Here is a 13708-nt window from a genome sequence, read left to right on the forward strand (position 1 = left end):
ACAAACTAGTAATGTCAGATCAAATTCTGTAAAAAAAACTTACAAATTTCAATAACATCGTACTATATTAGGAAAACAGTAGGATTACTCGCAATTAAACATCTTGACAGTCTGAACTCAACTACACTACGAGACAATTGAGTGTTTGACCTGATTTATTCTCATCAGAATCTTCAGTTACTTTTTTATTCGATCTTCACTTTGAAGGTCGACAAGATTTCAAGGTAAAAGATAAATTCAAAATGGTTGCGATTGAAAGCTGTCGATTTCAAAGTTACCCAATCATGGTCACAACCAAGCTCACATTTTTTCTCCGGCCGTTAGTTAGAATCTTCAGAGAGAGATATACTTCATTTATGTACATGAGGTGTGTATAAAATAATATATACAGTAAGTTTCTATACACATTTACATTACATTTCGACTAAAGTTTTCTTTATTTGTTTTCAAGGCCTGTAAAAGATCTAAATACAATAGAGATGTGACCATTCATTAATTTATTCTTGTTGCCAAACATTTTTATTCAAAAATTTGATTCAAAAAAAGGAAGAAATTGCGAAATACAATTAGCAAGAGTAATTCAATGAAGCAAAAATTGACTTCAACAGAAACAAAAGAAGGGGATTGGCAATATTAGACATGAAAAGGCTCCAACACAGTTTGGAAAAAAGCCCTAACCTTCAAGACGTTAAGAGCTAGGCTGTTTCAGTATCTAGTCAACATATATAACGCATATTTGAGCAGTTCTAGAAGGGCAGTCTAGGATACAAGCAGTTCAAGAAGGGATGCCTCAGGGCAGCACTTTATCACGGTTATTATATAACATTTTTGTTTCAGATCTACTCACTGATGCCAGAACAAACATAGCCCTCTACGCATATGACACAGGGATCTACACTGCAGTCAAGGACAACAGAAGAATCATCTAGAGATTAGAAAAACATCTGGAGATAATAGCAGACTACACAGACAAATGGAAGATCCAAATCAACATGGAAAAGACTCTTGAAAGTCATAAATTAAAAATAAAACTCTTTCTACATAATATAATTCAGCTACTTACCGCTGCTGGATAAACTCTTCTTCTTTGATTTTTTCTTTGCCTTCTTAAAAATCGCACCTTGTAAGGCATACTGCAAGATCCTGCTTGAAACCTCAGCAGATGGAAGTTTCAGTTTTTCAGCTCTTTTTCTACTTAGCTGAGCTCTGAGGTCACCTGATAAAAAAACATAAGATTGATTATAGTAAAAGGGAAAAATATCAATGAGTTATGTTTTTAAGATGTCGTAGCACAATATTCGCCAAAATAAAAAGTGCTGAAAAGATGTCTATGACATTTCACACTCAATACATTATGACCGCTAGAGAGCTCAAGATGTTTCTAATAGAAAGAGAATCCTTTGTTTTTTCAAGCGAAAAAGTGGACAAGTCCGCTTCTTTGATTTCCTACATTGCTAACTGATATGGTATCCCTTGTATGGATATAAATGATAAATGTAAATAAACAAGGTTTGTAATCTGGTCAATAGAGGTGCTGATAATCATTTTTTGTGCAGTTCCTACAAAAACTTTTGGTAGTCGTTGTCAGATCAAGATTTGGCCAAGCGGCACAGCCCTTTTCTAATTTTTATTTGCACAACAGGAGTATTTAATTTTCGAAAAGATCGAAAGTTGGTCATTTATAAATATTTTCTAAATAAAAATTGATGATACGCAAAAATTTTTTTAGATATCTTTTCGGTGTCTAACGAAAGAGTCCAAAGGGCACAAAAAAAGGAAGAATTTGGTAAATCTCCTAAAGATAATTGAGGAAAGCATGAGCCAATTAATAAAACATGTGATGAAGCACTTTCCTTAATAAAAGACCATATTAATAGGATTCCCAAGTATGAAAGCCATTACACAAGGACTCACAATCCAAATAGGAAATATCTTAGTCCAGACCTTAATATTCTAACAATGTATGATCTCTATAAAGAACATACAGCAGAGAAAAAACAGCCTCTCACAATATTGTGAAGGAAGCAGTTAATCAAAATTTGTTTGTTACAGAATTTAATATTTCCTTTCATACTCCATTTAAAGATACACATTTATGTTATAGGGTAAACTTAAAAATAGAAGCTAGTGATGATGGTCATGAAAAAGGTTTAAATTTTAACATGAATTCCATTTACAAAGAGCAAAAAACATCAGAACATTCCTAGAGCATGATACCCAATTTTTAAACAAAACGAAGGAGAAATTCTTACTCCTTTTATCTTCAAAGGTACTTCAAAGGTTTGCCGAAACTATCAATATTAATTGCTTACTGAAAATGTATGTCTATAATTTAGGAATTTATAACCCTGTAACAGGTGGGGCTTACACATGTGTGTGGGAAGAGACCTCGTTTTTCAGAGAATCTTAAGAAGGTGATTCATGCACATTAAAATACATGAAAGATCATTGCAAATGGGTAAAACATTTAATGGCTTACAGTTATGTGTGTCCTGAACAGAACAGGAACATAAATTAGTTGCTAATGTGGAAAAGTATTATTGAAGATCCAAAGAAGAGAATTGAAACAACTGATCACAAATTCATGGTCCATGTGGACCACTCATTCTTGCCAAATGACCGGGATTTTGGAAATATCGAATGGGCTGGGCTGCAGGTGAGGCACCCATATTTTGTCCTAGATACTTACTGGATCAGAATAATAAGGACTGCTAGAAAGGGAAACAGATTTTTTCTCAGCGGCACTTGTAGAAAATTTAATTACCAACAGGAAACAAAGAAAAAAAATGTAATGTCTCTTGGCTGAATGTGCAATATTTGACATTTATCAAAACATTAGGGAAAGACCTTTACAAATATTTCATTATTAGTATTGGCAGCTTATTCGAGAAAGAAGGCTCGCAACTTCTACAAAACAGGATATGACAGAACCCTTAAATTAATACCATCTAATCAGATGTGTTAAAATACATATTTGGGTCATCTCCCCCACAGTTTTAGGAGAGGATAGTACACTGGTATTCCGGGATAGACGGCTTATGACTCATATAAAATTTTATAAAAAAACAAAATATGCTATAAATAATTTATAAAGACAGAAGAAGTACTTTACATAGTTAACTGCATAACTAAGAATGCAATCACTAAAAATGTTATAAATTTTTGATACTGTTCATTTTGGCGAATTATGTATGATCTAACACAAATAAAATTGTACTAACCTTCTCTCACAGTCTCTTCATCATCGTAAGTATCATCATCTCCGTCATCTATAGAGCTCTCGTCCGATTCTATAATAACTTCTTCATCGTCTGAGCTGTCATCAGAGTCATCTCGAATAGGTACAATAATTTTCTGAATTGGAACACTAGATTCTGCTTTAGATTTTGGTTTGGAGCCCTTTTCATATTTTGACGGATTTTTTATCTTAATCTCGATTTTGCGATCTTGTTTTATCGGACGAGGGGCTTTCTTCTCAGTCAATAAAGTTATTTTTTGTCTAGCAGGCTTTTGTTCAACAGGAGGAGCAGTTATCTTCTCTTTCTTTTCTTTTTGTACTTCAATTTTAGATGGTGGCTTTGGAGTTGGTTGTGTCCTGGGTCTCCTATCAGCATACCTGTTTTGGTATCTATTATTTGAAGATTTTGAAGAATCAGGTAATGGTTCGGCCTTTATTTCTGGTTTAGTTCCATTTACTAATTTGCTAAATGAAAGCACTGGCACTTTCTTCTCCGCTTTTTTCTCCTTTGCTTTGAATCTACCTTCATTATCACTGGCAGATTCTTCGTCTGAAAATATATCTTCTACTTTATGATCTAATATTTCATCTATAGTAGCATTATCATCAAAAAGAAGCCTTTCTAGTTCTTTAAATTCATCAGGATCATCTTCTACTGTATTCTTTGATGAAATTATAGGATCTTTAGGTTTTTCTTCTGTTTTTTTAACTTCTGTTTTATTAGATTTTGAAACTGCATCAGCAGCTTCTGTTTGGGCTGACTTCGAGGTTGTAGCAGTAGTAGTCGGTTTTGTTGTTGGTACAGTGTTTGTGGTTTTACTAGTAGTTGTAGTTGATTTTTTTTGTGCACTAGTAGTTTTAGGTGTTGTTTTCTTTAATTCTGGCTTTTTTATTACTCCTGGTTTGTCTTCTTTTAGTCTTTTTGCTACTTCTGGCTTATGCTCTTTTGAAATATTGTCTTCCAGTTTATCTTCCTTTTGTAATTTTATTTCTAATGTATCTTCTTTAATTTCTACTTTACTTTCTTCTATCAAATCTTGTTCCTCTTCTTTCGGTTTGTCCTCCTTCGGTTTTAACCTAATTATTCCTTCTTTCTTCTTAATCTCGTTAGTTTCAAACTTCTTCTTTCTTGCTGCAAGTACTGGATCCAGAAGTTCTTCTTCTTTAACTTCTGCAGGCATTTCTTTTTCACTTGGTATTTCCTTGTTTTCTTCTGGCTTGTCTGATTTAAGACCCAATCTATTGTGTATGGGTGGTTTATTTTGTGATGGAAGATTCTCTGTGACTTTTCTTTTGGGAGAATCGGATCGTCGTTTAGCTGGCGAGAGAGATCGTTTTCTTGAAGGTGAAAATCTTCTTGGCGATCTTGAAAATCGTCTTGGAGAGACAGATCTTCTAAATCGTCTAGGAGGCGTCATTGATCGTCTTCTTGGTGACAACGATCTTCTTGGGCTACGAGATAAACTGCGAGAAGGGCTTCTAGAATACGACCTTCTAGGAGATCGTCGCCTTTTCTCAATTATCGCTTTATTCTGCATAACGAAAGCGGCACTTCTAGGAGATAAAGGCGCCATCGTAGCTGTCGTAAGAGATTCTGTGTTAATAGCCAGAGGTGATAGAGGTCTCTCAAAATAAGGATGAGGAGCAGGTTGTGGAATCATGTTAAAACCTTGAGGTATAAATATTGGTTCTTGTATGGGTGGGATAAATGGTAATAATTGTGGCTGAAAATGTTCTGGGGGAATAAAGGGCATAATAGGCTGAGGCGGTATCATAGGTGGAAAAAATTTGTGTTGTCTTTTACGGAAACGATTTTTTCCAAATGGTGATCTTGACCTAGGACGTTTTCTCATAGTTCCAGGTGGTGCAGGGTTTGAAAAATGTTCTTCTAACCCTGGTATATCTTGACTTGGGTTTATAATTATAGGGTTACTATTGTTCATATTTACAACTGTAATTACTTGGGGCTGAGATTGTTCTGGTTGTTCTAAAGACTGCTCTCCCTCTTTGTTTGTCTTTTCTAAGAGATCCTTATCTGTATCTATATTAGGTGTACCACCAATCTGACTATCTAACTCTTGCATGAGTTCATCTAAGCTCTCAGATTTTTTCACATCAGCTACTGAACTAATTCCAACTAGAGGGTCCTCTTCAGATTCACTGCCTGATCTATCAGATTTATTATACCTATTAAATTTACTGGAACCATCTTCAACATTTACTTCTTTAGTAGGCGAATCATTCTTTGTGTCTGAGATGGGTTGAACAGGAGTCAGGGAGATTAAATTGGTATTTCTAACCCCATTAAAATTGCCCTGAAAATAAAAGAGTTGATTCAAAGAATGTGAAGTAGAGGAGACATCTGAAACTAGATTCTGTTATAAAATAGATTGTATATTCTAATTCAAAGTTACAGATCCATTTTGTGCTTAACTACTAAATTTAAATTTTTGTCTTTCTGGCTAGCTATGCTTTGAATAATGAATCTTACTATATTTTACATTTTACATAATTAGGAATTTACGCATTCACTGCCACTGCAGTAGTTAGTGGGTTGGTATTACCAGACAGTTAAAGTTCAACTTATCATAGTTCCTCAATTTGAAGAGCATGGAAAGATGGTTGATATACATTTGGTATATCGACAGTTTGGACTTTTTTCATATCCATGTTTATTTCCCTTCTAGGCTCTCTTTTAATTTGTTGAACAATCTATGGCACTGTTGAATGGTGGAGTGATTTGAGCAAAAACCAAACTGATGATCTGAGATAAGGCTTTCTATAGATCATGTCATGAATGTGTTGCTTGTGTGAGTCCATTTCAAATAGGTAAAAGAAATAAATTAGACTTAGTCACAATCAATTTACTACCCAAAACAACTGGTTTCGCTAGAACATTATATAAAAATTCTTGTACCGGCATGTAAGTAATATTTTGTTTATTTCTAATTTATTACAATTCAATAGATTATCTCTTACCAATTTGTGGGTTGTTATTTTGTCTGCTAAATCAATTTTATGCATATTAATAAACACAGACATGTAATATTGGCATAATTACTATAACTTTTTTGATCTATATTTTTATAAGACAGCACCCTAATATGGGCTTTTTATAATTTCAGCATTTAATTTACTTTGTACCGCTTGACCTAAAGATGCTTTGTAAATTTTAGAAAGCGAAACTGGTCGTTTTGGGTAGTAAAATTAAATTGATTGTGAGTAAGTCTACTTTATTTCTTCTATCTATTTTCTATAGATATTATTGTTTCTATTCTGTTAAGGATTAACCTTTCAAAGACTTTTGATGAAGTCGGAAGGGGACTTATCAGTCTACGAACTGGCTTCAGTTAGAGGTGTACAAGGTTTAGGTATCGTTATAATTTGTGCATACTTCCATTGCACTGGAAAATAGCATAGCCTCAGGAGGCTAATAAAAATAATGGTTATTAAGACGACACCTTTTCTTGAGAGTTTTTTTTAAGATTTCGCCAGTTATAAGGTCAAATCCTGGAGCTTTATGAGGGTTAAGCAGGTTAATTTCGTTATGGACTTCGTTTGGTGAGAAGTATTTTAAAATTTCAAAAATAAATATTTACTTAGCTTTTGTTTTAATGGATGCAGTTTTATTTTGTAAATAAACTGCATGTGAATAATTTTTTGTTTTAAGTTACAATTATTATTGCAATTTCCTGTCACTTCCAATTGGTCAAAAATTTAAAAAATGTAACAAAAAAATATTACTAAATTTATTAGTCATTATTATAAAGAATAAGTGTGTAAAATTGCAGAGAAATCGAAGAATATCTTACTTTATATAGCATTTTATATATCTTTTGTTTGTATTTTACATTCCCTGATTCCAAATTTGTTTTGACCAGCATCTAAATTATTATTTATGTTCATGTTTTAATGTTAATGAACGTTTTCACTTTAAGATTTTTACGGAGTAAATATTAACTAGGACATTTTGTATTATACACTTTAATTAAAAATTTAGAAATTTGTAATAGATAAATAAATTACACATTTAGATAGGGTCATAGCATTTTGAACAAAACACACTTTACACAATGAAATTAAAAATCCATTTTCACATTTTACGCAATAAAACATTTCATTTGGTATTTTAATCTTAATATGCTGGGGAAAATTTAATTTTGAATTATTGGGCAATTATACTAATCAAAGTATCGATCTATGTACATGGCAGTTATGACTAAAGTATTAACAACTTACACTTTTTGATCCCCTTCTTCCACCTCGAAAATTCGGGTAATAAAAGCCGTGTTGTGTGCCAGAAAATGAATTCTTTTTCTTTAATGAGTGCAAAGCTGCTCTTCTAAGACTTTCTATATCATCATCCTCATCTGAAGCTGGTATCTAAAGAAAAGAAAAATGTTGAATTGCTTTGATTAAAGACCAATTTAATATTACTTACCATATTCATATTCATTTTAGATAAATATATTTCTGATTAGCATACAAAGCAACTTGAAAATCTTGAAATAGTAGAGACAAACAAATATGGCTACGTTTTAAAAATAAATCTATCTCTTTTAGTTTTTCTTTTGCCCTGTCAACGCCAAATGGTAAGTTAGCAACAGTGTCACACAGTGTTGCCACTATCAGTCGCTGTCTCCTTTTTATATATAGGAAAATTTTACTATTTTCTTAAAATTACTGTTTTTCTTATAAAGTTTAAAAGAAACATGTTAAATTTGTCGCAAGCATTTAAGATACCAATAAGATATAACAGTTGATATGTATATGATACAAAATGCTAAATATAAATTGCTATTTATTGATTAAATATTCAAAAATCCTACGCCTATGATATAAAAATGACAATTGACAAAGATCAAAATCAGGATCACCAACATTAACAATACAATACATTACTGGGTGTAAAATTTTGTATTCAACAAAAAATTTATTGTTTTAATTTAATCATAATGTCAGTCAACATAATGGACTAAAATCTTAATTCTTAAAATTTATTTGTAGTATTCTTTAATGTAGGTAAATAATTGGAATAAAATAAATATTAAATAAATTTGGAATGCACGTTGGCAACATTGTCTTCTAATTCTATTGCTTATTTGCCATTGAAGTAGTAAAAACAGAAATAAATTGGGACTTTGTAGAAATTGTTCATATTGTTTAATTAATTTAATTATCGATGTATAAATAATTGCATATATTTACTTTTAATTTTATTAGTAACTCACTACTTTATATATTTGTTTTATATTCTTTATGATTATAATTTTCCTAAATATTCAAGATATTTAATCGGCCTGGAGAGAGTTACTTACTATTGCTGATACAAGTTTATGAGAAGAAACGATTATAACTTCGAGATCATTTTATTGCATGTAGGTAAATATTGTATCTTGTATCTAAATGTAATAGTTTAAGTCGAGTAAATCATTTTCATACCCACATCACCTAATTTTGGTTATTGAATATATAGCTCTGAAAACCAGGTTAACAATATTTATAGTTTCATTCCATTTTTTTATGTATAAAAAATATGTTAACGTGCACTATTTAAGTATTATTCACTGATTTTATCTAAGTAATATATATTTCAGGTATATAAAAAAATGTATCTTAACATTTTATAATGGAATCTTGGCATTCAGAATGGATTGATCAGCCAGAAGAAATTGTCACTGATTTACAATCTGTAACAGATTTACTATTAGATGAAGCTCCTCCAGAAAGTCCTACTTGTTCAAGAGGTTCAAATGAGGGCATAGAGGGTGAATGTGATACCAAAAATGAAAAATCTGAAGAATCTGTTATAAAAACTAACCCAACAAATGTATTTTTAGCTAAGAAAAGACTTCAGGCTTATAGCAAACAAGTAGGAAAAGCTTCTATTAAAGAAGATAAATTAATTGTTACAGAAGGAAAGCCTGTGAAATTTCAGGCCAAAAAAACTAGAAAAAGTAAGTATATACCTACCATGAATTTTTCATCAAAACATTTTATGATCATACACAAATCATTTCCTGTTCAAATGAGCTAATGGAAAAAGTGTGATTTTTCCACTACTACTACTAAAACCTCTGTCATCTCATATAAAGAATGAGGCAAGCATGTCAGATGACCAAAATTTTGTTAAAAAAATATGATTTTTTCTGCTTTCAAAATAATTGAATAATGCCCTTTTAGAGCACATTTTTAATAAGCCTGTTAATATTTCTATTTTAATGTAAAATGTTTATTAAAACTTCTTCAATCAATTTCTAGATTTTTAACATTTAGTGATTTTTTAATATTTAATTTATTTATGATAACATTATTATTTATTATAACATTTTTACATTAATTGTGTAGCCTGCCAATCAGGTAAAACAAAAAGCATTAAATATGATCATCAAAACTTAAGGTTGGAGTCACAATGTAAGATCTGTTTTCAACTATCTATAATATTATGCCACTTGATGGACCTATATGGGCCTTATGTAAGAAATTAGATGGATAATATAGTAACATTACAGATACATATTATTATTTTAAAGATATGAAATTTGTATAATAAAAAAATTGTTTACTCTGGATGAATTCTACTTAATCTGAAGGTCTTAAGGCTGATATTTTTACCATATGTAGTGATCTTGACTCCATTCTATTGCTAACATCGTTTTTTATTTATTTATTTTTTTATTTTATTTATTTATTAAATACATGCGATCACCCCATTACAGCATTATAATAACATTATATTTTTTAATCTAATTTATCTTATAACTACACTCTAAAATACAATACTTAGAAATAATTCTACAGTTTACTATAAATCATGGTTTTAAATTGATTTAAACTTAAATTAAAAGGATCTACATCACAGTGACTATTTAAAAATCTCAAGGCCCTATCAAATGGATAATTGTAAGCGTAATTGGTAGCATGAAAATTTATATGAAAAAGTTCAAAAGATCTTAGTCTATGCTGTGGAATATTTTATTTTACTTAAAAGTTGCGGATATTGAATTAAGTTATTTAACAATTTATAAATAAATACGGAATCAAACAGAATTCGTGTGTTATAAAGTGTTGTTAGATTTAATCTATCTAAAATTACTTTTTGTCTACCTTTGCAACAGGAATTCCCATTTTGTAACCTCAATACCTAAGAAACTGATTCTGTACTTTTTCAAAGGAATTGATATACTGGTCATACATAGGAGACAAGACTAGCGTGCCATATTCTAGTTGAGAGCATACAAGAGAACAATACACAACTTTCGTTACATACATTAGGAACTCACTATAGTTTCTTAATGTAAATCCAAGAAGTTTAAGACCTTTCAATGTAATCCGTGAAATATGGTCATTGAAATTAATGCTTTCATTAAAAGTGATGCCCAGGTCTCTAACTTAATTTTTATATCTTAAGTTAACATTATTCCCTAGTTAGCCCTAGACTCCAGCACAGATCAGAGGTAATGTAAGTCGATAAAACCCCACTAGCTACAGGGGGTCATGTAAGATGCCCCCATTTTCAGTTTTCATTAATCAACAAGTTAACAGTCTATTGCATTTACCTTTATAAATACCATGAGGATTGTTTTTTAATACTGATGTCCTTCCAATGTTTTTCTGTAGCCATACCAGCCATTTATTCATAAGATAGTTTGAGTCATATTGTTTATTCCCCCTAAAAAACTGATATAAAAGCATTTATCGATATTTAATCTAAGATTATTCTGTATACTCCAGTCCCACAACCTGTCAATATCCTTTTGCAATATATGTATGTCAACTATAGATTTTATACATCTATATAACTTTAAGTCATCTGCAAAAAGTTATAATGATTCAAGATTATCAGAAATATCATTTATAAAGAGATTAAATAGTAATGGCGAACAGTGGCCCCCTTGGGGGGCACCTGATAAAACCTCTTCTGCTAGCAATTAGGTTACCAAAGTTATGAAAAGATTTTATTTTTAACTTCATTTCTCTCCTCTTTCTCAAACTGTGTAGTGTCAAAATGATACATTTTATAATAGCTTAAAAAAGGTGATAAGGATAATAAAAACCCAACACATCAATATCATCAGTACGACTTTAATGATAAGGTGGAGCAAGGTACAGTTGGGAAACTATGTTGATATAACCTGAAACGAGAGGGGTAATCAATTACAGTCTATTCCATGGATATACGAGTGTTTTGAATCCAGTAGGAAAGTATCAATTTAAACAGTTGAATGTGTTGATTTGTACAGTAGTAAATTCTCTCAATTTTTAAAATACGGTTGGGGGACTGGCATATAGAGAGTGAATGTGTATATATCACTCTGTAAATTAGTGTTGATTTTTGCAATTTTTTACTGCAAATACCAGTTTTATTAGTACTTAATTACAAATAGTGATAAACTAACATTTGTGTATAGATTGCTGATGTTTTCTTTATTGAAAGTAATTAATTCTACCAAGTGCTCTTGGCAAACTCATGTAGACAACACATTTTACAATATGAGTTTGTTATTTGCATATATTCCAGGAGAAATATAAACATTAATCTTGATCACTTCATTGCTTTTGACTACAAAGGCAATAAAATTATGAATAATAAATCTACAGTCAATACCACATACAAAGTCTTACAAATATGATCCTCAGCCAATTAGAAGCCGAAATGTACTAGATTTTCTTCAAGAAACGAATTTGTATTACAAAATTTAATGTTTTTTTTTACTTTTTTTTTTATTCTCTTTATTATAATTTAATGTAAATTATAATGTAATGTATTAGGTTAATTAAAATGCACAGTAAAATATTCGTTGTCGCGATAATCCAAAATAGTTGTACATTCATGGAATAAACTGTAGTTCAGTTTTGTCAGACCAAAATTTAGTAATAATAAATACTCTTTTTCACCTACAGTACACAAAAGAAAAATGGTGGGAAACTAGATACACTATGTCATGATGAGATGTAAATCATGAGGACATGCTGGGGAATGAATGGCTTAGATCCACATTTATAATAGTGTTCAAAAATGAGCAAATCATGTTGTTGCCTAAAAAATTTTTGACACCTTAGTTATTTACTCCTACCGCTCATTCTGTTGAGCTCATGCATTTGTCATATATTTGTAAACGCTATTATTTTTATTTTTCAGATCTTAACTCCAGTAACAAAGCAAAAACAGTAATTCAAGAAATAGAAGAGATTAAAAGGAAAGAATTGGAAGATTTTAACCGACGAAAAGCAGTTTCAACAGCCATTAGGTCTATTAGTATACATGGAGCACCATCGCCAGGTTTGTTCATAATTATAAAAATTGTTTTTGTATTTACACCGACACACGGCTAATCTGAAGCTGAATAAAGAGATAAAATCAGTTTATCCAAACTTCAAATTAGTAATATTAATAAAAAAAGTAAAGATTTATTTTTATTTTTAATAAAATTTATTAATGTTTTGTATTTTGAGAAAGTTTTCTGAAGTCCAAATCGAAACATGAAAATAAACTTATTTTAAAGTCAAATTGTGGCTTATTTCCAATAAAAATACTAAATTGTATTAAGATGCCACAAGAAAAAAGCTTCAGAAAATATTAAAAATGGAATCGTCGCATCAATCTCGCCGTCGGACCTTGGTTTGGTAGGCCTACGGGTCCTATAGTTCTGTAACTAAAAGTGAATTTTAATTCAGTATTAACTGATTATTAACGGGAGGATGTTATTAGAGAGAAGAACATTAGTGCCTGAAGATTTGTATTACCCTTCTCTCATCTTTAGTATTAGAGTAAGTGAAATAGCTGATTTACTAAGCAACAAAAGGTATATACATACAACGATGCTCAAGGTAATTACTGGCATCTTTATCTTTTAATTTTTCATTATAACTGGTCCTCATTATTTTTATGTCAGGATATTAAAAATGCTTTTAATGGTTGTCATAATAAAAAATTTCACATTTTTGAATTGTTCTATTCCTAAAACCAAAATATGGGACAGCAACTTTACATCCAGGTTTCCGAACTGGTCCTCTCAAGATTTGGTCCATAAAATTAAAAACAAAGATAATCTTCGTCATGTTAAGCATGTTAAGAGTAAAATTAGCAAATTCCAACATGGTTTTGTAAGTGACAAATCCACAGTAAAAAATCTCTGTGTTTTCTCTAACATATTACTAAGGTTATTGAGGCAAGGGAGCAGTTGGACGTTCTGTATACCAATTGTGAAAAAGCATTTTGATAAGGTCAATCACTGTATTTTTTTAAATAAACTAGTACAGTTTGGTTTCTCAAGAAAAGCTTTTTCTCGCTAATTTTGTAATATCCACTATAAATTTCTTCAGTTTCTTCAGTATTCTGGTTATGTCTTTTAGACCTTTTTGCGTCTTGTCACTGGTGTTTCAGTCAGTTTCTTTACTTCCGCCGATATTTAACATGTTCTATTAACACAGCAAACTGAGCTGATACAGTTTCGTTCTGTATGAGCA

General features: G+C 31.0%; 2 protein-coding genes across 5 annotated transcripts in view; one reads left to right on the forward strand and one right to left on the reverse strand.

The window, feature by feature from the left end:
* LOC140439216 (uncharacterized) overlaps positions 1-7829 on the reverse strand; it is a 34675-nt gene extending 26846 nt beyond the window's left edge. The window contains exons 1-4 of the mRNA XM_072528981.1: positions 7680-7829; positions 7478-7621; positions 3222-5553; positions 1064-1216 (exon numbers count right to left, since the gene is read on the reverse strand). Coding sequence (XP_072385082.1) covers positions 1064-1216; positions 3222-5553; positions 7478-7621; positions 7680-7694 — 2644 coding nt within the window. The 5' untranslated portion in view covers positions 7695-7829. The remainder of the gene's footprint in view (positions 1-1063; positions 1217-3221; positions 5554-7477; positions 7622-7679) is intronic.
* Positions 7830-8166: 337 nt separating this feature from the next.
* LOC140439217 (uncharacterized) overlaps positions 8167-13708 on the forward strand; it is a 38449-nt gene continuing 32907 nt past the window's right edge. The window contains exons 1-4 of one of the 4 annotated variants that reach the window (XM_072528985.1): positions 8234-8256; positions 8526-8616; positions 8836-9195; positions 12381-12521. In XM_072528985.1, coding sequence (XP_072385086.1) covers positions 8868-9195; positions 12381-12521 — 469 coding nt within the window. In that variant the 5' untranslated portion in view covers positions 8234-8256; positions 8526-8616; positions 8836-8867. Of the gene's footprint in view, positions 8257-8325; positions 8621-8835; positions 9196-12380; positions 12522-13708 lie in introns of those variants that run through there. The other 3 variants (XM_072528986.1, XM_072528983.1, XM_072528982.1) reach the window with 3 other exon arrangements.

The sequence above is a fragment of the Diabrotica undecimpunctata genome, chromosome 4, assembly GCF_040954645.1.
Source record: "Diabrotica undecimpunctata isolate CICGRU chromosome 4, icDiaUnde3, whole genome shotgun sequence".
NCBI classification, from domain to species: Eukaryota; Metazoa; Arthropoda; class Insecta; order Coleoptera; family Chrysomelidae; genus Diabrotica; species Diabrotica undecimpunctata.